At 30.8% G+C, this 25,500-nt stretch overlaps 1 protein-coding gene across 4 annotated transcripts in view; it reads left to right on the top strand.

Annotated features, from left to right (window-relative positions):
• The window catches only part of LOC134688314 (cGMP-inhibited 3',5'-cyclic phosphodiesterase 3A-like), a 98,491-nt gene that overhangs the window by 49,760 nt on the left and 23,231 nt on the right, over positions 1-25,500 (top strand). The window contains exons 1-3 of one of the 4 annotated variants that reach the window (XM_063548898.1): positions 6,181-6,562; positions 15,963-16,223; positions 20,155-20,763. In XM_063548898.1, coding sequence (XP_063404968.1) covers positions 6,497-6,562; positions 15,963-16,223; positions 20,155-20,763 — 936 coding nt within the window. In that variant the 5' untranslated portion in view covers positions 6,181-6,496. Of the gene's footprint in view, positions 1-6,180; positions 6,563-10,948; positions 11,031-15,962; positions 16,224-20,154; positions 20,764-25,500 lie in introns of those variants that run through there. The other 3 variants (XM_063548899.1, XM_063548897.1, XM_063548896.1) reach the window with 3 other exon arrangements.

The raw sequence follows: 25,500 nt of genomic DNA, 5'->3' as shown, positions 1-25,500 counted from the left end.
GCTAAATGCCAATCCACTTCATGCCGTGTAGCATTGCAGTGAATAATTAATTGTATAAAGCTTTTAAATGGCTCCTTTAGGCTCGTTTTCATATTAATCAAGTTTTACCCGTTTAGTATACAGTGTCTCTTACAACAAATAAAAGATACACTATACTGTTACATATTGATTTGTATGTAAATTTAAAGGATGATAATAATAGGTGCTTACCGGCCGAGTTAAATATTTAATCAAATATTCTTGATGACGTAAGGACTGAAATTCAAATTATAAAGAAATCAGATGATATATTCTAAATGATTGCTGATAAATGTAAATTGAACAAATAATTGACATTGTTTGGTGATGATATTACACTTAGTCTGAAATTACATTAAAAAAGTAGGCCTGGTTTTTTGAAGAAAAAAAATCAACCTAGGACATTAGTACATTAGTAAATATGTTGCTTATATGTACTTAGTAGTGTTACTAAGCATTGCAGCTGCATGGCAGTTTTTTTCTACAAAAAATTGACAAAGATATGATTTTTTGTATAAATCCATGGTAATGTATATAATGTTTGCTGCACCCCTGCAAAATGTGACCAAGGTTGACCGGGTTGACCCTGGTTAACCATGGATAAAGCATGAACAACTATGGTCAACCATGGTCAATGCATGGTTGACAATGGTTATCCATGCTTTTGACTATGGTTCAACCTGGGTCAACCATGGTCATTACATCAACAAACATCAACCATGGTCAAAAGCATGGTTAGCCATGGTTACTTGTTGGATTGGTCTTCAAAGCTAATTATTTTTTTTATTAAGAATGTTAATGTATCATGAATTTATTCATGCGTTATTTGATATTAAGCCTCTTTTCAGCATCTTGATTTTTTACACTTCAAACCAATTAATTATTGTGACTTTTGAGTATAAAATAATGTGTAGAAAAGTAGTCATCATTTAAAATTCATGACATAATAATAATAAGATTTAAAAATCGTGAAAAAATAAACCACTGCAAAGTGGGCTCGAAAGATGTAATATCTAACAAGCGCGAAATAAAGTACCTGCCAAAATAGTTTACAGTAGTTTTCTAAAAGAACATATATATATTAAAGTCTTTTCTTTAATAGGAAAGTCTAAAATTTAATGTTGAACAGAAATCCTTCCATACTGATGAATCAAATTATCAAACAAGCCAGATTGCTGATTTAGTACTCATTAATTTTGAAGTCAGATTTAAATTTCATTACTAATAAATAAATGGAGATATAGATAAAAATATAAATATAATATAAGTTGATTTATATATCACTTTGAATTTCAGAAATTTTGCGTAGAAATAAAGTAAATTTGTCATAATGATTTTCCATATTAAATTGGATTACTTTCAAAAATCGAATTTTACTCAATTATGACATAGCGTTTCATTTATAAATTAAGCAATGCTTTGAGCTATAAGTTTAAGATAAGAATTTTAAATTTGAGGAAGTGTTGTTTTATGGGACAAAAGTAAAGTATGTCAGTAGTAGAAGATCACCTGAAAGAAAATAATATATTATAATTAACGATTGACGTCAATGGTCACACACGAGGGCGCCATGTTTCCTTAGGCAAGCTATTGTAGTAGGCTTATGCTATTACCATAATTAAATACAACAAAATTTTTTGGTCATTAATGTCGATGGCGTATATATATGAATATACGTCAATGGCATATGTATGAACATATTTGTAATGCACCTTCACATGTTGCAGCTTCATCTGTTATTTTATGACTTGTTTAGTGTTTGTTTGTATGTCAATGTTGAGGCCAAAATTCTTGACCTAGATTTCAAACGAAAACTTCCCAAACTGCATAATATGCTTATAAATAAGAATCTGACTACTGTAGTGAGTCCTTAAAAGTTGATGTCTCATGATGGTACATGTAAAGATAAAGGGAGATTTCAGGTTAATATCTATGAGAAGAAGCAAAACATCCAAAATTATCAGCATAAATTTTTCGAAAGAAGAATTTTATAAAGTGTTAAAAACTTAAAAAAAAAGTTATAAGGACAATTTTAAATTTAGAAATAGAATTACCTCAAAAGGCTAGATGTGAAATACTGGCAAAAACCTGTGGAGTGAACTTGAGGGCCCCAGAAGGGTGTGCAACCCTAAACTAGTGGCATACATATTAATGCTCATGACCTAAACATTAATTCAGTGATAAATATAGTTTTTTACAACCTTCACATTGCACCCTCTGGATGCGGTATTTTCTCTCTGTATTGAAAACCCATTGGTGGCCTTTCGGCTCTTTTCTGCTTTCTGCTCTTTGGTAGGGTTGTTGTCTCTTTGACACATTCCCCCTTTCCGTTCTCAATTTTAAGATTGTGGAACAAGGGTCAATGTAAAAAGTGATAGGTATTTGCTAAATGTTTGCTTCAAGATGTAGGTTTGGAATGTAGAATGCCACACTAAAGCATGAACTCCATTACAAATGTAGAATACCATGACTTAAGTTTGATATCTAATAACAAAGCCTTGCTCTCAGAAAACATATTTTCAAAACAAAAAGGTTTGAATTTAACTTTTGACAGTAGAACTTTAAAGTTTATTTGAGAAACAACATTAACTACTCTTAGGTTTCAGATAAACAAACAATTACACAGACAAGTATGTAATAAAGAAGGAACTAAAAATCTTCTACAGCAATAAAAGTATACATTTAGTGGATTTTTAAAACAATGTAAATATTTTGATATCTTTCTTGTTCAAAGTTTTAAGTATTATGGCTCTTAAATTTGCTAAAAATGTATTTGAGAAACCAGGATTAAAACTTCAGGGTTGACTTTTAATGTACCCTCCTCACCATAAAGTGACTTGGGCATTAAGAGTTCATGTCCTTCTTTATAACTAAATCAGTCATAAATTGGATTCAACTTTGGCCGTTAGATAAAGAGTAGAATTTCTTAATTTAAATGCAGATCAAATTTGCATTTCTTACTATTTGTCACATTTTTAGTTGCAGTCCTTGACATTTTGCAGCAATTAAGTTATGTCAATTATGTTACCTGAAAACATCTAATCTAGCATCGTGTCATCCTGGCAGTCACATGTTACTAAGTTTAGCAGTGTGTCATCCTATCAAATGTGTCATGTAGTTCTTGATGCATCAATGGAAAAAGAAGACAATAACTAAAACTGGCAGTTAGTTTTTGTTTTGACTTAAACAGTGGCTATTGTCAAGCTTTGCTTCTTCTACTGACACCTGTCTTGTTTACCTCTAAATGACTTTTAGGCTGCTGTTTCAGTGATGTTTACCCTACACCTTCTTTTATTCTAGTTTTTAGTACATGTTTATAAAAACAGTGAAGAACTCAAGGGACATTGACCAAAGGCAGATATAGGGACATGTGGTACAATAGAATATTTACAACAACTATCATGTTGTCATGCTGTGATTATAAATAATATTCCCATATAAACATATGCTGCATTCATATTTCTGGTTGAACACAAGTTCATTAATGCAAATATACATAGTGAATATAGTATGGTCTGTTGCTTTGGAGATGGTGTTCTTCACTTATCTAAAAAGAAGTGTTAAAGAGAGTGCACTGGTTCCCAGTGCTTCTGTATATTTCGAGTCAAAATGTATGTATTTGATCATAAGTAGACATATCTATGGACACACTTTAAAAAAGTAACTTGACCAGAATAAAACCTACTTATATGTTGCTGCTTTACTATCTTTCCCTCTTGTCTAAAACCTTAAAGTACTCCCCCTTTAGTTATATTGGTATTTTTTTTATCTTTCAACTTATATTTGTTCTTATAACCTCTGCTAGTATTTCTGTTTGTATTGGAACAAATAATATTTATAACCCTTTATTTTGTTAGGAATTAACTTATTCCAGAATATTTCTCCCATTTTGAAATGACAGTACTAAGTCTTGTTGGTATAATCAGGTAAACAAATTATACAAAATAAATAAAAATCCTACATGTACCTATATACGTATTTGAAGAAAACTCTTAACATATAAATTATTTTGGTTTATTTTTTGTATTCATTAAGAAAAATGTGGATCCTTTCAGTCATAATGAGACTATTGTTTTCAGCTAGAACCTAAAACTTCTGTGCCTTTATTTTTTTGTAATACATAAACATTGTAGAAACTAGGATTTATTTGGGGGGAGGGGGGGGGAGATAAGTGATAATTGTTCAAACAGAAAGTAGATAACTATTCAGTCTTTAGTTTTATGGCCTCTCTGAGGTCAGTGCAGGTTTATAATTCCTGCAAGTTGAGAAAGAAATTCACATAAGAGATAAAAGTCTGGTAGATGTTAAGATTGAGTTTATTCTTTGTTTTTATATCATGGGTTTTATATGACGAAATCTTCCTCGTATCAATATGTATACTAAATTAACAAGTATATCTATAAGTTTGATCGTAAATTGACCAATTATCCGAATTGTTGTTATTCTTTAATGTGTTTCTTGATTATACCATGAAGGTTTTGTACCAATACTAACTGACTTCTAAATATCTTTTATAGTATTATAACCTTACCCAATGTTTTTTTTCTCCACATGGTCGATTCTTTTGTATGTATTATACAAGAGACGTATACAATCGATCTATTTTACCCCTTTGGAAGTTTTAGTTTTCTTTCTAAATAGTCGTAAAGAGTTTTGTGTGCGAAATTTAAACGGTTTCATTATAATTTCATATTTTAATGCAGTCAAGTTTTTTCCAATTATAATTTTAATTGGAAGTATAGAAATTGTTTTTATTGAAATTTAGTCAAGAGTTTAATGTCATGAACAAAAGATACCCCTTATTTTAGCCCTCCTCCCATTCTCATTGTGTATATGTTCTGAGTTACTCTGGTAGAAAAAATTTGGAATTTGTCCATCTTTCATTTTATAAACATGTAATGAAAATGCTAGAATCATCGACCATTGGATAAACTAGAGTTCATTATAACAAATGGTATAAACATTTGGGATAATAGAATAAATTGCTTGAGTAGTGGAAATTTGTACTTGTAATTATACTTCGTAATAAAAACTGGAGTCTACAATGTAAACTGTTTTGTCTAAGAAATAAAAAACAGCACAAGATATAAGCTCTTCATATGAAAATAACAGTTTTCAAATAACTGTTGTATTAACTTGGGATTTTTTATAAAGTGATGTTGTTGGCTCAGATGTTGTGAAAGTTTGGAATTTTTAGTTCATACATGTGAAAAACTGCTATTTCATATCTGGGAGATCGATATTTATCTAAAGTAAGTGCTTGGAAAATATCAGTTCATTTTTCTGGAGGTGGATTTTTTTTGTGAAATTAAATTACGTCAATTGAATTTAGATGTAATTTAATTGTGAAATATTGAGAAAATATATGCCTTAGATCTGATGGAGAGACAGGATTTAATTCAGTTACTAGGGAACATGACATAACACGGTCGAGAAAAGATAGTTCTAACATAACAAACTGGAATAATTTGAATTTGGATCTTTTACTTTTGAACTTTCAAAACTATGAGAAAAGGAAAGGAAAATCAATTTGACCTATATGGACTTTAAATATATATTGACAATTGAAACCAAGGCCATATAGATCATTAGAGAAATCTATTCAAATTTAATGGTGTTCCAAATGTTGAATGATAAAGTTTCAATGCAATAAAATGAATAATTCAGACATATCTGCAGAATTTCACATGAAAAATTGAAACGTTGTACATCATCAAGATAGCAAATGATTGTGACAGTGAGAAAAATCAATGGACCAATATTGATGTGATTATTGTATATCAGTAGGACATAGTCCTAGGGGACCATTTGGTCCAATAGTTAATATCATATACCAGTAATTGTAGGTATAACAATGAAGCAATGCACAATTACCAATCTTTCTTCATAATGTGTTTTAATCAATGGAAACTACATCAGGATTAATTTGACCTTGTAAAAATCACAGGTACTCAAAGAGTTCCTTTGCTCTAGAACTACTATACTTGAGTATGCGTTTTTGTTTGGACATTTGTAAAGTTAATTAGAAAATCATGTCATCTATCTTGTTAATTGACATTAGTAAACGGTTTAATATCAATTTGGCTTTTTTCAAGTGACAACTGATAGCTAATTGTTTTTGGTCATATTCTTCAATTGATTTTGGACAGTTATTGAAAAATCACTTAAAACCTAATATGCAAATTTACAAAAGTTTACAAATATTGGGCTATAAGTAAAACAAACACTTGTGACCTGAAATGTGAATTTCATGTAGTTTATTGGAATTAGCCAAAATTTAACATTTAGAGATGGTTTGCTGTTTGCATATTCCTTTCACGTACCTGCTAAACAAATATTTACTTAAGTTTTAAGAAGATTGAAACTTTTGAGAGATCAGTTACAGTTATATTATTATTAAACATATTGTGCCAAGTTCATTGAAACTGATAGGAAGTGGTCTAATTACTTTAGTGTAAAGTTGTTTCACTGGACTAAGATGGTTCATCGTGATAGGGCAGTGCAGTGTGACATCGGGGATGAAGAAGAGTATGAATTTATACTGGTAAGTTCTCATGTATACTCATAAGTTCTAAATTTATTCAAATCAATTCTGGACTGATTCAGTCAACTCATAAGTTCTGAATTTATTCGGATATTTTCTGATTTTATTTCATCAATTTTAGAATTAAACTGGTAAGTTCTCATATTTATGATTCATTTTAACTAGTTCTGATTCATTTTGACAAAGTCCTGATTCATTTTGACTAGTTTTGATTCATTTTGAAAATGTCTGATTCAATTTGACTAGTTCTGAGTTATTTTGACTAGTTCTGATTCATTTTGACAAGTTCTGATTCATTTTGACAAGTTCTGATTCATTTTGACAAGTTATGAGTTATTTTGACTAATTCTGATTCATTTTGACAAGTTCTGATTCATTTTGTCTAGTCCTGATTCATTTTGACCAGTTCTGATTCATTTTGACAAGTTCTGATTCATTTTGACAAGTTCTGATTTTATACTGAATAAGCTTTGATCCATTACTGCAAATTCTGATTCACTCAGATAATTTCTGATCTTAAATAAATAAGCTTTGATACATTCTTACAAGTTCTGATTCATTGACAAGTTCTGATTTATACTAAATAAGCTTTGTGATCAATTTTGACAAGTTTTGATTCATTCTGATATGTTAATTTTTTTTATTCATTCTGAATCAATTTCTTCAATGTTTTTATGATTGACCATTCAGGACCATACCATTAAAGGAAAAACCTCAAGTACAAACATTAGAACTATGTAATTTAAACCAGAATAATAGGACTTATAGCATAGCTATTCCATATTTATTTTGTAGCCAAAAGAGTTGTCTTTTCTTTAAAGAGGAAATAAGTTAACATTTTTTATGTAAAATATTTTATGTTTGAACTTTTTACACTAAGTTTGACCTTGTCACAATAAGTATCACATCAAAACAAGTACATGTATGTATACTCCTGAAGGCTGTAGTCCAAGGTGATATATTTTTAATTTACACTATCATTATTATAGACAATAATACAATATATCCTTTTATAGTTTAAGGGAGGTCTTTCGTGAGTGTTTTCTTATTTCAGGATAAAGCATTATAAATGCAGGATATTATCTAATTACATTATATAGTAACTGAGATAGGCAAGATGGTTGAATTAAAATTGAGAATGGAAATGGTGAATGTGTCAAAGAGACAACAACCTGACCATAAAGCAGATTTAGACAGCCAAATGCAACGAATGGGTGGTTATCAAAGCAAGAAAATACAACAACCAGAGGTGGGCTTCAGCTGGCCCCTAAACTAAAATGTGGACTAGTTCATTGATAGTAGTTGTCATACTAAACTCCAAAATATATTAAAAAAATTATTTGTACTTCAATTGATTGATTGTTTGTTACTTCTTTTTATCTTCCATGTGGCAAATTTCACAATTGAGGACATTTGTGTTACTCTGCTGTCTTCATCAGCATTGTCCTTAATGAAGTATTTTTTTCTTATTATGTCCACATGCACCAGAAAGTAGAGCATTCTACATGTTCTAATGAAAAACCCATTGATGTTTAGTACATATAAAGAGTTAACAAGAGAGGGGGGCAATGATGGCCAAGTGGTCTAAGTAGGAACCACTGTAATGATGATACTACAGTCAGTCAACACTAAGGTTGTGAGTTTGAACCTCGCTTGTGCACTCGACTCCAATCTTAAATGACTAGGATTGTCAGTTTTCTTATTGAAGGTCTGTGGTTTCTCCAGACATTCTGGCTTGACCTCCACCAACAACAATTGGTTGCTAGAAATAGCCTAAATGCAGTGCTTAAAAGTGGGGTTTAAACACCAAAAATAAAATCAAATCTGAATATCAAAATAATAAATAATATTGTGTCCTTTCTAACAGTGATGTAATAACTGCATTTAAAAATGTTTTTTGTTATCTGTTTTAAAAAACAAAAAAAAAGTTGTCTTTCTTTTCCCTTCATCTTCAATAAAATTGAGAATGGAAAAGAAAGTTTGCTTTAAATATAATTATGCTTGTCATTCTAAACGTAGAATAATCATATTAACATAACAATTGGAATTAAGTTCATTTATAATCATTCAATTTTACTTTTTTTTTTAGAAAATTTTAAGTAGGGGAATATTTCTGAAATTCGATTAATTTACATATTTCGTAGTTTGTATTCATCCATTTACAAATGATTTAGGCTGTTTATTGATAAGAAATCAAATAGAATTCATGCAACAATTTGTAAATTTAAATGATTCAGTATAAATTGTTTAATTTTTAATTATTTGGATAATGACACAGCAGTGTTTGTGAATTTAATGCCATTAATTTTCCCCATTGAACATATTTTATAATTGTAAATAATAAAACACAGACTATTATTATATTTTATTAAATTCAGGAAAAATAACAGTCAGGTATAAAGACAAAATAAAGCTACTTTATAAAGTTATTAACCACATCGACTCATCATAGGGTATGATAACTCTGTGTAGAAAGGGAGGTTACTAAGATTTCATTTCCAAAATTTCATGTTTGTTTTTTCCAAGATATTGAAGAAATTAATGTAAAAAATACATAAAACAAAAAATTACATAGAATTTGATGTGTAATTTAAATAAGACACATATGTTTATATTCAAACTCTGGTTGTTTTCTTCGATTTTACAGAAAAGCTGGGCCTGTGTATAATGAGAATATGCTTATTAATCTCCAAACTTGAATATTTTTCTATAAATTTGGAAAGATTAGAGCTGTGATGGTTTTAAATGATTAATCTTGAGTTTTATAAGAAAAAAAAATCTTTTGAAAAGATATTTTGGGTGAAAAATAATTCTGGAAACAATGGTAACTGTTTTAACCAAATAATCTCAACAGATTTTATGGAAAATGGAAAAAAATCTTTTTGGAACAACAGATGCATAACATGGCAAAATTAGAATTTGGATTTCCAGGATTGTGACTGTTACGAGCGACTTTACATTTTTTTTGTATTTTTTTTTGTGAGTGAGTTCATACATGTTAATTTAGCAATGTCAGTATAGATTATCAGGTTTGCTACACATTGTTAACGTAACATATCAGCTGCGATCCCCAATGTGAATCTTTTGTGTGAATGCAGCGAATGAGCAAAAAGCTTCATGTGTTAAATGGCTGATATTTTATGATAAATATGGGAAGAAAACCTGATCATCTGTTTATCATGCTATTACTGATCGTTTTCCCCTCCCTGAAAACAGTTCTCGCTTGAGGAAAGCAAGCATGATAACTTCTCATCTCACATTGTGACGTCCCTGATAACTTCTCAGACATTGTGACGTCTCTGATAATGCCTGCTCCCGTCTCAAAAGCAGTGATATGAGAATTAGGGAGGGACTTAGCACTGAGGGTGAGAAAGGCTTAGGATGGACAATTAATGTTACAAACAGTGGACTTTACTACACTTTATTTCAAGTTTTAATTAAATTCAGAATTAGAACTATATATCTTGACAAAAATTGAGTAATTTCTTCTCACATGAATGAGAAGTTTTACATATGCTAATGATTACTAAAAACGTATGAATATAACAAAATACATATCTCAAAGATTTGTCTGTGTTTCTTATATTGAAGGAAAATTATGACTCAAAAGGTTTTAAAAAATTACACTGTGAACAAATTTGGATTCAACACAGTGGTATTTGTACAAAAACCCTTTTAAAGAGATTTTATAGTATTTGTATAGATTTTTATTGCAGCTCTTGAGCCATTCATAACAATACTTTAATAAAAAACTTAATTTTTATATGACCTCAAATAAAAAGTAAAAATGCTTATTCAAACTTATTACTACTTACAAATCTACTTGAAATGCAAAAGAAGGACTTTTTATGAAGAAAGAGACAGTTTTAATTGAATTAAGTAGGCATTGAGTTTGTTTCCTGATAAATTAACGATAGAAAACAAATATTGACATTACGTCCTCTGTGACGAGTTAAGATCAATTTTTGATTTTCTTTTGAGTATCATTTGAAGAATTCTTGTGACATCTTTTGACTGTTGAATGTCATCAGTGCACGTCTATTCACCAAGACGGAGCGGAAGAATATAAGTAATTGATTTTTTTGCCGATTTTTTATTTTGTTTGTATTCTTGGGTTTTGTGAGACACAGGTCAATTTCTAACACTGATCAATACCACTAAGTAGTGTACAACAAGTGATCATGAAATATGGCTAGATTCTCGTCAATTTGATGTTGCAATCATTTATCTGCAGTGACACCTGTTGTAACAAAAGGGAGCTCATTTGTAAGATGAGGAAGAAATTAAATGACTGTAGAATTTCATTCTTGTGAATCTATTTCTTAGAAAGTATATATCTTACCTGTACGGATTATTAGGAATTTAAACAAGTACTATAATGGCTGTCAATATAAAAAAAGACAAATTAAGAACTATTGAAATAAAAACGTATAGTGAAAGACAGAAGATTAGAAGATGTTTTAGTGAGGTAAGTGGAGACATCCCTAGAGAATTTTTAAAGAATGTTATTTTGCTCAAGGCATGAATCAATTTTTTGTGGGGACTTGTAAAATATCATTAAGCTTCCAGACATCCTCAGAAAAAACCCACCAATATAGAAATAACCTTTTTCTTCAAAATCTGAATTCATTAATCTCAGCTGAAATGGTTTCTAATTAACTTTAAAAGCTTAAATATAAAATGAATAATGTTAAGACATTGTTTTGTCAAAACTAGCTTATCTTTCTGACTTATAATGTTTTATATATAGTTATAAGAAATATTATCGTTAACATTATTCTGGACCTAATTTTACCAGTCTCTGCTCTTATACTCCAAATTGCTGGTTGCTTAGAACAGATTGATCCAGCATCAAATATCATATCAATTAAAGTTTGGTTTGACCTCTGAGCCTCACTGACAGAGGATAATCCTCCAAGAGTTATTAGAGTATCCAAGATTTCCATTGTTGAGTTATCTTCCACTAGATTTAACAGCTACGCCTGTAGCCAGTTGCTGAAATATATAAATAACATTATAAAATTTGTCTTGTGGAATAAGTATTTTATTGAAAAAAGTAATTCAAATTTTAATATAAAGTTATTTATGTACACACTTAACTTTCATTCCAATTCATAGCTGTTTTGTCTTTAATTTTGATTAAAAAAAATAACATCTTAATTAATAAATCCCTTATTTAGGTCAAATAAATTTTATTTTGAAATTTAATAAGTATATCCTATGACGAATGAAATATTTCCCTTTTAACGATTGGATTGGTACTTCCTCGGTCATATTCAGAAATTATAAGATCCTGTTATAGACCTATAATTATCTATATGATTTAATTTTGTTTAATGGTAAAAAAGTCTTTGATGAATATCACCTTTGTTTTGAAGAAATTTGGAGGAAAGAATGTTCTTGGTTGTAATTATGGATTCTTTAGGAAATTGTTGGATTTTGGTAAATTTCTGTATGAGTTATTTGAGCCTCATTATTTAACAAAGCTATTGGTGTAATGCTCTAGAGTGTTAAATATTTTTAGTCTTTCAAGCATATCCATAATTTGTGAAATTTATTATTAACTTGAAACAATAACAAATTTGTTATTTTACTTGATAATATTTGTACATGACTTTTCCAGTAAATTTTGTATGAATGCTTTCATAATTGTTCACTGATATGTATAACTAATTATTTTATTTGCTTTATGATAATTTAAACATTTTTAAAAATTAATTCAGATATGAATTATTAATTCAGAAAGCATGAAATGTATGCTTTCATTAATTAAGACTCCCGGTTAAAAAGATGACTTATAATGTCAAAGTCCATTGGAAAAAGTTAATTGAAGACTTCCAATACTGGTATATACATATTCAAAACTATTTGAAGTCTTTGTCAATACATTGTCACAATCTGACTCAGAAAAAACCTCTGCTATGACATCAACTCATTCTTGTATTTATCTTTGAAGATATCCATTTTCTTCATTAAAGTTAAGATAAATCTATGAACCAGTTCAATATTTACGGAAAAGATTAAAGGCTTACTGGGCCGTAAAGTCTGTCGTAATGTGAGATTTAGTTCTAATTAATTAGGGGGTCTATCTGATCAGTTGGGTAAGCCTAGAATTTCCCTCTGGCCAATCGTTACCTAGTGTCTTGATGTACACGTACGTCATCACTACAAACTTTAACCCAATTGTTTTTCGTCTATTGTTATAATTGATTTATATATTTACACCAGAAAGATTTAACAAGTTGTTGCATTGAGACTGAATTTAAAGTTAAAATTTGAACAGTTTATTACGTCATTAAGACTCACCAAGATATATACTCCATTCAATAAATTAACAAGAAATCGTGACACATTTACAATTAGAAGGAATTCAAAGTCAGTAATTTAACGATTATAAGAGGGAGAATGCAAAAAATAAATATTAGTTATAGTTTTACATGACAAAAGTTATAAGAGGGAGAATGCAAAAAATAATTATTAGTTATAGTTTAACATGGCAAAAGTTATGTAATATAATTTTCCTGAGAATACTGAACTTGAAGCTTAATGGCCAATTAATATTTCCTTTATCAGTATATAAATGATACCAGGACCATTAAGTTCTGTTTTCTGTAAAAGGAAACAAAAATGTTTCAGTTTTTCCTAAGCCATGCGATTATTTTGCTATCTCTGATGTCAGTTGACATGTACACAATTTGCTATCATTTATTTGTTCTATAAGAAACTGTTGTGGTTAAGTCTTTGGGAAACAACATTTCCTTTATTAGTTCTCCATTCACATACTTTACTGTGCCCACGAATGGTAGTTTTATATGTAGATCTAGAATGACAGATCTCAAATAAATAGCTTACGGCATAATCTTCCCATCAATTCCAAAACATAGCCATTTATATTCTTTTAAGTTAGTAGTGGAAGATTTTTATGTTTTCTGGCTTTGATTGTCGTATTTTTTTATGAATATAGTTGTTTTTATGAGTAGTACAATCAAAGACAATGTCAAAAGATTTATTCAAGAAAATGCTTAAAAAGCATCGAGGAAAATTACAACGTCAGGATGTTACAGAGATGGACTATGTGGGTATTTATGTTAATTAACGTTCCAAAATTTCTTGCTATATTCAATACTTTCATTGTATTATATAGAATCTTGGCTCTTTGTAATATGAAATCTTGGCAAAAAATTTGTATATTAATACTGGCTTGAAATTTCATAATGGTTATGAAATACTTTTTTTTTAATTGATGAATTATGGAAATTTATGCTAAAATATTATTGATCATTGTAGAAATGATGATAACGGGTACAGAAGGACCCATCATAGATATTGAATATTGACGAAATTTGATTATTTTCATACAAATTTGTCTTTTTACTCCCTGTACATAAATTCAACTAAGAAAGTGATTTGTATTTTGATAAAATATCAATGGCTGATGTGGGAGGTTATAATTTAACATATTAAATTACTTACTTCTTGTAGATGACACTAATGTTGACAAGCTGAAAAATTTGAATGACGTAGTTGAATTTTAAAAGTCTCAATTCAGTTGTTTTTTTTTGCTGAGTAACAACCATATGTTTACAGGGTAACATATCGACATATAAAGGACTGAATACTTACAACCATATGGTTCTAGGTTCTTTCCTTATTGTCAGCTAGGAACCTTGTGTGTATCTTTTGTTTAGAAGTTCTGTGTTGATGATGTGCCTTTCCTTGTTATTTAAAACTTGTATAAACCTAGATGTCTTTTGAGATTTTGTACCTGTAGGTTGCTGTCTCGTCGAGGAATGCCCCACATCTTTTTTGAGTAGGTGTAACTTTTTGGTTATTATTTTAAAAAGTTAGCATATATTGATCAGATCCATAATCTGTGTCTGTTATGTGAATTATTATACATGTATTTGTATTTACTTTTTTCTTTTTTTTTAATTTGAATTGTTTGAAATGTTTGAAATGTAAATTATGTGAAATAAACAAGAGAACCTTACATAGAAAAGGTTTAGATTTGTGATTTAACTTTGCTGCACCTGTGCGTCTTGATAATCAAACACAGATTAATTCAGCACAAACCCATGCTGCAAACAACTACTGCTAAGAAAGATTGATAGTCTTCTATTTATTTTGGTGTGAATTATTTGATTGCCAATTGCTTCCAAGTCTATAAAACAGTTGTGCCTTTTTGCTTGGAAATTCTTCATTTTCCAATAGAAAAGTAGTGTACCAGTTAATGTTGATACAAGCTTTCTAGCAAGAATGGTCAGCATGGTCAGTCGGATAGGTTTAAAAAAAAAAAAGCCATTCATTTAGTTCCTACACCACATTGTGTAGTAATGATTAACATGTGCAACCTTGATCCATGGGTTAAAGTTGTCAGGGGTTAGACCCAAAATTCTGTCTAAAATTGCCAGTTTGAACCAAACCCTGATGTGGGGTAAATTTTGACACAGCAATAATTGTCATTTTGGTATATTAAACTCAGTATGTTGCAAAGTCATGAAAGTAGGTTGGAAACTAGAGCAACTTATTTGGCTTGGCCTGTTTTAATCAGAATGATGCAATTTCAGCAGTCATTCAACTGACTGTGGTGTAATGATCACTTGTATTTTTAGTGTGATCTTTTAAAGGAAATTTCATTTGAATTGTAATGAAATAGGAAATGATTTTAGAACAATGGAAATTTGTTTTTAAATACACATTATGCAAATTTTGTGAAAACCACATCAGATGTAATGTACAAATAATATTTTTTGTACAAAAAGAGATATAGCTGGGCATAAAAAATAATCAAATAAATCGTATTTTAAGTTATAAGTCAATATCATACAAAGTACAATATCATTGCTTTTAGATATCGTCAGTTATGGTACCTTGAAACCTAATTAGAAAAAAAGGTAATAAGATATAATTGTATTTGTAATTGATCACTAAATACGAGGTAATGTTAGAACAAAAATCAAAACAAACCTTTATTGAATGATTTTCTCACAACAACCTGAAAGAGACTAGAATGCATATACATGTGATTTTTTTATTTGTTCTTCTATTTATCCAAGATAGTCATGAGACCTTATTGAATACCACGATTTTAGATATGATAGGGTTTCGCTACTCCTGTTGATTTGCACTTTCCAACCATAGTTAGACCATTGTCAACCTTAGTCAATCATATTCATAAATTAAGAAAACCATGCCATGGTCAACCACATGATATTTCATCTGTTTGACAATTATCAACCATGTTTGTAGTTCATGAGTTCACCATGGTGTTAAATCCTACCATGGTTTGACCAAACAAAGTTTTATAATTCAAAGCATTATAAAATCCAGACAGTCATCCCAAACCACCCATGCTAGTTATAAAACAACTCTAAGTAAATTTTGTCTTCTCTATTTTCAGAGCTCTTCAGCAAGTTTTGAATCAGCATTACTTGGAGAAGCTCATGGGTTGATTACAGACATGTTGGCCGACACAACTTTACCATCACACGTTGTCGGCAGGCTAAGAACAATCAGTAATTTACTGAAACCTCCAGAAAATCATTCATCGTTCCATAAACCTCGGGTCAGCCCATTGGTGTCTCTGACAGAATCAGCACACTATGGGTCTGATACAGAAGAGAGTCCTTATACTGGAGAGAGGCCCTCTACACTACCAAAGGTAGGTATAATAGTGGTAGAGTATAATGTAATCACATTATGGGTACACTACAGAGGATTCGAATTAAAGCTTAAGGTAGGAAGCAATGCAAATGACTCAGGCTGTAACTAAGAGCAGACTTATAACAGTTCGAATTATTGAAAAAATATACCATAGCTGGAACAATCCTAATCTTTCAACGACTCTCCGTAGACAAAAAGAAGACTACTGGATTAGACAATTGGGAACTGCAACACCGTATGGCTGCAATGACAAAATTGATGGTATAGGTATTCTATCTAGTCCTTCGTGTAACTCGGTGAATGTGATGAATATTTTCAACTCGACTCCTCGACGTAGACGTAGTCATGGCCATCGTCATTATACATCACCCTCTCTGCATGATGTCTCTATTAATGACTTGCTGCCATGCATACAAAAACAGTTAGGTATTCATCACATTCGCACGAAACTTTATTCATTACCCCTTTCAAAACTTCATTCTCTGTTCAATTTATGTTTGGAATCCACTGTAACAAACCCTCATTCAAACCAATACAAACTACAAGCTATAATTTCGGATATTGCTAGTCACAGACTTTTCAAGCCAGTTCGCATTGGAAAAGATGAAAAAGAGAAAAGATCTTTTCTAAATCTTTCCTTTGCCAACAAAGGTCTCGATGGCGTCAACCTAGGCAATATCCTTCATCATAAATTAGTTCAATCGAAAATACCTCCTTATTTCAAAGACCAGTCTGTACCAATAATTTCTTATACCTATACCAAACCTATTGCAACTAAAATTTTCAATTACAAACGCGTTTTGCAGGATCTCGATATTGACGACTTCAAGTCTAAACCTCCTGATTGCACTTGTGCTAGTTCCCAATTCACATATAATCCTGCTGGCCACGTTATTACCGGTGACCTTAACATTGTTAATAACACTTCTCTACGAAACGTGTTATCGAAAGGTCCGAAATATCGTGAGCCTAAATCCATCAATTGGAAACACAACTTTAAAATTTTGATGGATTCAGTCGAGGATTATGCCAGGCAATGGGCTAAGCGCGAGAAGGAAGACGTAGACACTCTATCCGAATGGATTAAGGCAGTGAGGTCGTTAATACAAATCAGAATTAAGAAACTGAATGGGTCCATCAATGCCCATGCTACGTCAATCTTCAAAGATCCAAATATTGCTAAACACCTATCTGACCTCCATGATGAATATGTTGTTGTCCCCGCAGACAAAGCCCCAAATAACATCGTTTTTATCTGTAAAAGTCATTACATTAATTGCTTGATAAACGAGTTAGGTATAGACAATTTTGGAAACCCAACATATACCCTCACGACACTTACCAAAGAGGAAATCCTGGATAATCATAGGTCTGTTCTTTGTTCCTTTGGTATTTCAACCAAAGATGAAGAACTGGATCTTCCATCACTGTATTGGATACCTAAACTACATAAGTGTCCTTACAAACAACGGTATATTGCTGGGTCTTCCAAGTGCTCCACGAAACCCCTTTCTAAATTATTAACATCCATTTTATCAGCAATCAAAGACGGGCTTCAAAGTTATTGTGAAACTGCCTATTCTAGAGGTGGCGTGAATCAGATGTGGATACTTAAAAATTCCAAAGATCTTTTAGAGTACATACAATCTAACTCTCTTTCATTTTGTAACAGTATTAAAACATTTGACTTTTCTACTCTTTACACAAGTATTCCACATTCCAAACTAAAAGACAAATTAAAAGAGTTGGTATTACTTTGCTTCATTAAAAAGAATGGCCAACGTAGGTACAAGTATCTTGTCTTAGGGAGGGATAAATCATACTTTGTAAAGAACCATTCTGATTCAAACAAAAAATTCTCTGAAACCGATATTATCAAGATGCTTGATTTCTTGATTGACAACATATTTGTTACGTTCGGAGGACGTGTTTTTCAACAGACTGTCGGCATCCCAATGGGAACAAACTGTGCCCCTCTACTTGCTGACTTGTTTCTTTATTATTATGAGGCTGACTTCATGCAGGAACTTCTTAGAAAGAAAGATAAGAAGTTAGCAATATCCTTTAACTCTACTTTCCGCTATATAGATGACGTTCTTTCACTAAACAATTCAAAATTTGGTGACTATGTGGATCGCATCTATCCCATCGAATTGGAGATAAAGGATACTACAGATACAGTTAAGTCGGCTTCATATCTTGACTTACATCTAGAAATTGACAATGAGGGTCGGTTGAAGACAACACTTTACGACAAAAGAGATGATTTCAGCTTTCCAATTGTGAACTTTCCATTTCTAAGTATCAACATTCCAGCAGCCCCTGCATACGGCGTATATATCTCCCAATTGATACGATATTCCCTTGCTTGCATTTCCTATCATGATTTTCTTGATAGAGGGTTACTGCTCATAAGGAAGCTATTAAACCAAGAGTTCCAAATGGTGAAGTTGAAATCATCCCTTCGTAAATTTTACGGACGCCATCACGAGTTGGTTGATCGTTATGGAATAACCGTTTCACAAATGATATCGGATATGTTCCTTACGTCGTAACTACAATCCCCTTCCCTTTCATGAATTTGACCTACCGAATTAGACTATTTACCGGATGCATGTGGAGCAGGATCTGCTTACCCTTCCGGAGCACCTGAGATCACCCCTAGTTTTTGGTGGGGTTCGTGTTGTTTATTCTTTAGTTTTCTATGTTGTGTCATGTGTTTTTCTGTTTGTCTTTTTCATTTTTAGCCATGGCGTTGTCAGTTTGTTTTAGATTTACGAGTTTGACTGTCCCTTTGGTGTCTTTCGTCCCTCTTTTATAACATTTTTGACCTCTAAGGATGTCAGGTTTGTTTCACATTTTTCTTGCAATCAGTCCTTCTGTTCACAAGCTTTTTACTTCTCAGTTCTGCAAAATGAAATTTGGTTTTAATTAAACAAAAATAAAAAAGAAACATGGATGTAGTTGTCAATGAAACAGCAAGCCAAAGATACAAACTGAGACATTCATCTTTTAGTTAATTTTGTGGTTGGGTTGCTGTTTCATTTATTTGCAGCTGTTTATATTAAGGTGATATAACAGTACAGTGAGATAACTCTGTAAAATTAGCTGAATATTTTAATCAGCTTCTATTGTTAAGGAAATAATAAGCTTCTCAATGATCAAAATTAATGTTTTATAAACTGTTATGTATCCCTTTACCATTTTTTCAATAAAGTTTTTGTCAAAGGGTCAAAATAAACATTTTGTTGAATTTGATGAAAATTAGATGAGCCAAATTTGTTTGAGTTGTGGTGTTTGGTACCACCTTTAGAGGTCAATGTCCTCTTTAATGTTTTGATCTAAGTATTGGTTTGTCTGATCAAATGTCAGTCAAGGCATAACAAGGTAAGGATACAATCGGCTTAAAACAAAAGAAGTTATAATTGACTTTAAACATATAAACATTTATATAAATGAAACAATAACTTCATTAAAAGGTCAATATATGGTCAACACAAGAAAACTGTTTATATAATTTAACTTAAACTCTTGGTCCACCTACATTAATTATTGAAATTTGGTCAAACATTAACAATAATAAATCCTGACATTCAGGATTAAGACATTGAACCTAACTTATTACATATGCTAAATTTTATTTACTTAAACAAAAAAGCAAACTTGATGACAACAAATACAATAAAGTGATAATAAGCCTTACCTTGGTGTTTTATATTAGTTTTGTTTTCATGTATTAGTTTGTCAGTGTATCTATTCCAGCTGCTCCTTCAAATTATTTTCATTTGATTAAAAGATTTGAAGATATGGAGATGGTATGTTAATGTAATCAGGTAAACAAAAACATAATTATCAAAGTTTATAGTTATTCTGTGAGGATTGCCTGCTATTCTTTTATCAGATTTTTAAGAATTTACTTTGTTTTCCAGAAAATACGCAAAAGTTTGCCACCAAGCTTAATTAGACGCATGTCAACCAGTACGTGGACAACTACTACATCAGCAACAGGAATGCCAACTTTGGAACTGGAGCCCTGTCGTATAAGAAGTTCCAGTTTTCGTCACCATAGAGACGTATCACCAGGAGCTAGCCCTGGAGGCAGTCGTAGTAACAGTCCTTCACCTAGCTCACCTACTGTAGTGTTAACAATTCCAAAATCTCGTTCTTTTTCATTAGCTACCACACCTACTCCTAGTGGATCTATTCATAGTAAAAAATTGGCACGGAAAAGTATGGCGCCCTCTGTGAGTCAAGACAGCAATGTAAGTTCTAAGCATTCAAGTTTGCTTTGTAAAACTGATGCTGATTCCCAGGACTCGGAGGGGGACGGATCAAATTTTATGAAAGACTTGCAGCATACGTCTGTTAGGACACGTGCAAATATAACTTCTGACTATGAGAGTAATGACTCTCCCAGCAGTAGCGACCATAGTGATAATGTTGTGACTAATGAAGATTTTGTAATAGGGTCACCTCCTAATAAGTCTCTGTTTAGTACTAGTATCCACGAGGATTCTACTTTAGTACAAAAACAAAGGGTAAGTTAGTGGTAGACATTTATAATTTCGTCAGTACAGCTAAATTGAGTTTTGAATTTTGAATTTCACATGTCTATTGGTGGGATTGGGTAAATACAGGAAAACCATCTCTTCCAGTCTTATTCTTCAACATTATAGTATTGCATACCTTTCAACAACTCTGTTAGAGATGATTGTTTTGTTAGGCAGATTTAGATTTAAGGGTTTTTGATGGAAGGGCTGTCAGTTATAGAAATAATTTAACAAAACAATTCTTCATTAATTTTGAGACAATGTTAAAAATTCTGACTGAAGATTCCTGGCTTAAACTGGATAATTGCATTTTCCTGTAATACGCCCACTTTAGACAGAGATGGAATATACAACTTACATTAGCTGTACTGGACCTGATGCAGAAGAAAAATTTCATTCACATCCCTATGGTAGTATTTTTCTTTTGTAAAAATTTAGGAATCCATATTATTTTTGTTAATACCTCCTTAAACTTTAATCACAATTTATATTTTAAATTTGGACCGTAACCTCCTAGATTATATTGCTGCACACAATCAATGACAAGACAGTTTCAAATGATCCATCCTCCTCAGTGTTGTAGTGTTTGATATATAAAGCTTGGCTTTTTACCCATAGATGTTGAATGTATGGCTTTGTTTTTTCACAGCTATTTTTAGATATTGTGCAATGATTTTTTTCTGATGCATCAGATTTTTTAATTCATCCACACATATATTTATCAGAATTTGATACATTCATTATGCTCATTTTGAGTTTAGAAAATATACCAAATATTCTAGCTGCTATTTCATCAGCTTAATATATTTACTGTTAATTCAGACACTATTGCATGCATCTATAATATTGCAATTTTTTAAGAAGGCCAAAAATGGGAGATTATTAATTATTGTGATGACAGGAAAATGAGCATACATCTATATGTATCAGATATCAGAATTCAAACAGTAACATTTTTTTATTTAAAAAAAAAATTGTGAAAATTTCTGAATTTACAGTATATCTATGACATTATAGGTTTGTACGTGAAATTTTTGCACATCATTTCACTATGCATGCATAAGTATAAGTAAAAGGTGAAGTGGTATTTGTCAATGAGACAGCAACCAAACAAAACATTCATAGTGAAAAAACTTTCTGCATTTAATATGTAACCCCTCATTAAATTAAATTATTGATGACCTTTTAAATCGATATGAAAATAGCTGCTATTGAGACAACAGTAACTGTAGAAGATTAATGCAGAATCAGTTGTCCTCAAGGTTTATAGAAAACATCTTCTCTGCATTTAAAAAAAAAAAAGTATATCCACTGTTTTGAAAGTTTAAAGTATCTATAAAAATTAATTGGTAGTACAAAATGTACTTCCTGTTTAATTTAACCTAATTAAATTTAATCTGATAAGAAAAAATCTGACCATTGACCAGGAATAGGAAATACAAATTAAGATTGCATAAAATAAATTATTGATGTCATTAGAAGGTAAATAAACTCATCATAATGCCAGGATTGAAATTTAAATTGCGTCAGATGAGTGTTTTGTCTACAAAAGACTTATCAGTGACTCTCAAATTAAAAAATATTATAAAGGCCAAATAAGGTACGAAGTTGATCAGCATAGAGGACTAAAAATTTTGCAATATACAGCTAAGACTATCTTTTCCTGAGGTAGAAAACGTTAAGGATTTCTAAAATTCAAAAAATAAAAAAAAATAAATGGTATTATAACCTATCTCCTTATATGGTATTTTCTCAAGAAGAATTAATTTTTCACTAGTGATTTTTTTAAGGCATACCAAATCAACAATAAATGATTTTTAGTCTTCAATGGTCAATTTGACTTTAACATCAACTGAAAAAGTCTTAAACTATAGATATTAAGTCTTGTTGCATGCAGCCAATCCAGTATTATAATCATGTAACTATTTCAGAAAATTCAATATGCTGGTATTTTTGTATAAGTAAACTACAGCTCCTGAAAAGTCAGAACATTTCCCTGTACAATAAAGATTATGTAAAATATTTTTTTAAATAATTCATTTTACCTACCTACCTTCCCTATCTTTGTTTGCGCCAGGAGGCTGAGAACAATTTTTGTTTTTGTTTTGTCCTTGTCAGCAAGTTCAGTGGCCTTATTAGGAAAAAACATCTGTATAATGACTTGAGAAATTACATGGGAAAAGTTTTGTTTAAAACAACTGGATTCCTGATGGCTTGTCATATAGTGTCCTCAATTACAGCAGTTCATTAGAACGAAGCAACACAGATGATGAGTTATTAACATTTCAGAGTTTTCTTTTGTCTGCCCTCAAGATCTGTAAAGAAAATGTTTGACATTTCATTCGGTTGCTAGGTAACAAGCAGCTACATTTGGAATTCTGTATGAAAAGGCTGTAGGGATTGTTAATAAACCATGATAAGAGAAATGATTTTTAAGGAGCAAATAAGTTAATTAAAAGAAATACAAAAATAATTCTGTTTTTGCAACTTATTTTGAAAACTGTACTTAAAAGTTCAGATTTATTTAAATATAAATTATAAAACCTATTATTTGGCAGCCAATTGCATTTAGATAGTGAATTTAAAACAAAGATACTATCCTTAAAAATATAACTGAGATCAGTGGTTTGTCTGTAAATTTCTTGGCCTGTTTGTTACTTGCATAGATACTGATTTTGGACCAAAGTGGTGTGAATTATTGCAATCTTTTGGTGTTAACATCTATCTGATTTAAAAAAAAAAAGGATAAAAAATTCTCAACTATTTGGTCAAGCAAGACAAAACTTTATCATAGACATCCTCAAAATTTATTATTTATTTCTATGGCAACTTATAAACTTAGCCACCATGCCTAAAATGAGAAATTTGGGATCAAAAAAATTAAAAATCTGTTTGAAAGTCTTGAAATTACACCTACATGAACATTTCTGCTCTCCATATTTTAATTAGATACAAGAGGGTATGATTGTATGAGACAACTCTCCATAATCATAATTTGTAAAAGAAAAACCATTATAGGTCAAAGTACATTCGATTTAAGAGATCAAATTGATAAATAGGATCCTTCTTGATGCTCATGTCCAATGAAACATTGACCTTTTATAATTTTAGTGAAATGATGAGTGATAAATGACTACATATATATAAATAAATAACAGCTTATATTTCCTAGCTTGTATGAAATTTGCAGTTTGTTTGAAAACAAACCAAAAGTACAATGACATTTTGAAAGAAAATTGGTTGCTAGGAAAATTAGATTACTTTACAAATTTCTATTAATTTCTTGGTAGGACTTCCATTTAAAAAGAAAACAAATTTCTTTGGAATAGAATATGATTTATTGTAATTTTGATAGAAAATTTAGAAATAAACTTCACTTTTGAAATCTATAAATGTGCAAATTACCAATGAAAAATAAAAGATTACTTGGAAATTGTGGGTTAATCTAACAGACTTGTAAAGAATGAGCTTGTTACACATACAGCAACGGCACTCAGCTCAAGTACCACCCACCATTATACATCGGATATCATTTAAAATAAAATTTGGCAAATGATGAAAAATAGCGGAAATCATAAAATATATTTGAAATCTGAAGATAGTGTAATAGAAGATCATAAATTGTGGTCACTTAATATCATATCAACCCCCAGCAAACAAGTCTTTCCAAAAAAAACCAACCTACAAACATGGTCCTGATAACATGATTTTGTATAGACAAAAAATGTTGTAGTAGTGTAAAACCAGTTTTAAATGCTACCAAACAGCCTTCTGCTGTTAAAATTCCTACTTTAATAGTTATATATGGTACTATTTTTTTTATAATTGCTTTATTTTTTGGTGAATTTGGTAGATTTGTGAAACTCTGGTGTTTGACACTGGCAGATTCTAGTCACATAAATTCTCACAGTATCGATATTGATTGTCTCACAAACCACAATCAAATCAAATGTGCGACATACCAAATGAAACCATTGAAAAACAAAGAAGGCAAGGTTCCTATAATAAAGTCTCTCTTTGACACTAAATCTAAATCAGTGTTGTGTTTAATTTACATATAAATAAGATGTGTTGCTTATGGTTTTGCCGTCACATGATTTGTTGTGTATAAAACGTCGTATTTACGATCATCCTGTCTGATTAAACTAAGAATGAATGGCGCTATTCTGGAACTATTATACATTCTGCTTCCATTTAACACAATAAATGACATTGGTGAAACATTTTATGCCATGTTTTTCATTTTAATTTACATAAATTGCACAAATAAAGGTAAATTGATATATATATCAAGGAGATATCGAAGTCTCTTGTCTGTGGTATCAAATCAATTTACAATGACTTCAGACAATGTTAGGCTTTGATATTTAATTATTAAGAAAAGCAAAGAAACAAAGTGATAAGGAAAAGATATTCTTTTATTCTTACTATTAAATATTGATATTTAAAGATGCAAAATTTAGTTGTTAACACGTAGTAAGGCTTTTTTTAAAGTTTTTTTTTATAACTCTTCGTTGCTTGAGGTTTTAAAGAAAACCCTGGTCTATTTTCAAATACAATGGTTTATGTATACATGTAACTACCGTAACTCCCATTTATACCAAAAATTTATATAAGACAGTTAAATGCAACAAAATGGTTTCAGATTTTAATCATGATAGTCAGGAAATATCACTTCAGGAACTTAAAATTGAACCATGCAAAATACAGAATTCTCTTATTTAT

Source organism: Mytilus trossulus, chromosome 10, assembly GCF_036588685.1.
Source record: "Mytilus trossulus isolate FHL-02 chromosome 10, PNRI_Mtr1.1.1.hap1, whole genome shotgun sequence".
In the NCBI taxonomy this organism is placed as follows: Eukaryota; Metazoa; Mollusca; class Bivalvia; order Mytilida; family Mytilidae; genus Mytilus; species Mytilus trossulus.
The sequence above is the reverse complement of the archived record's forward strand: the minus strand, read 5'-3'. Positions and strand labels throughout refer to the sequence as shown.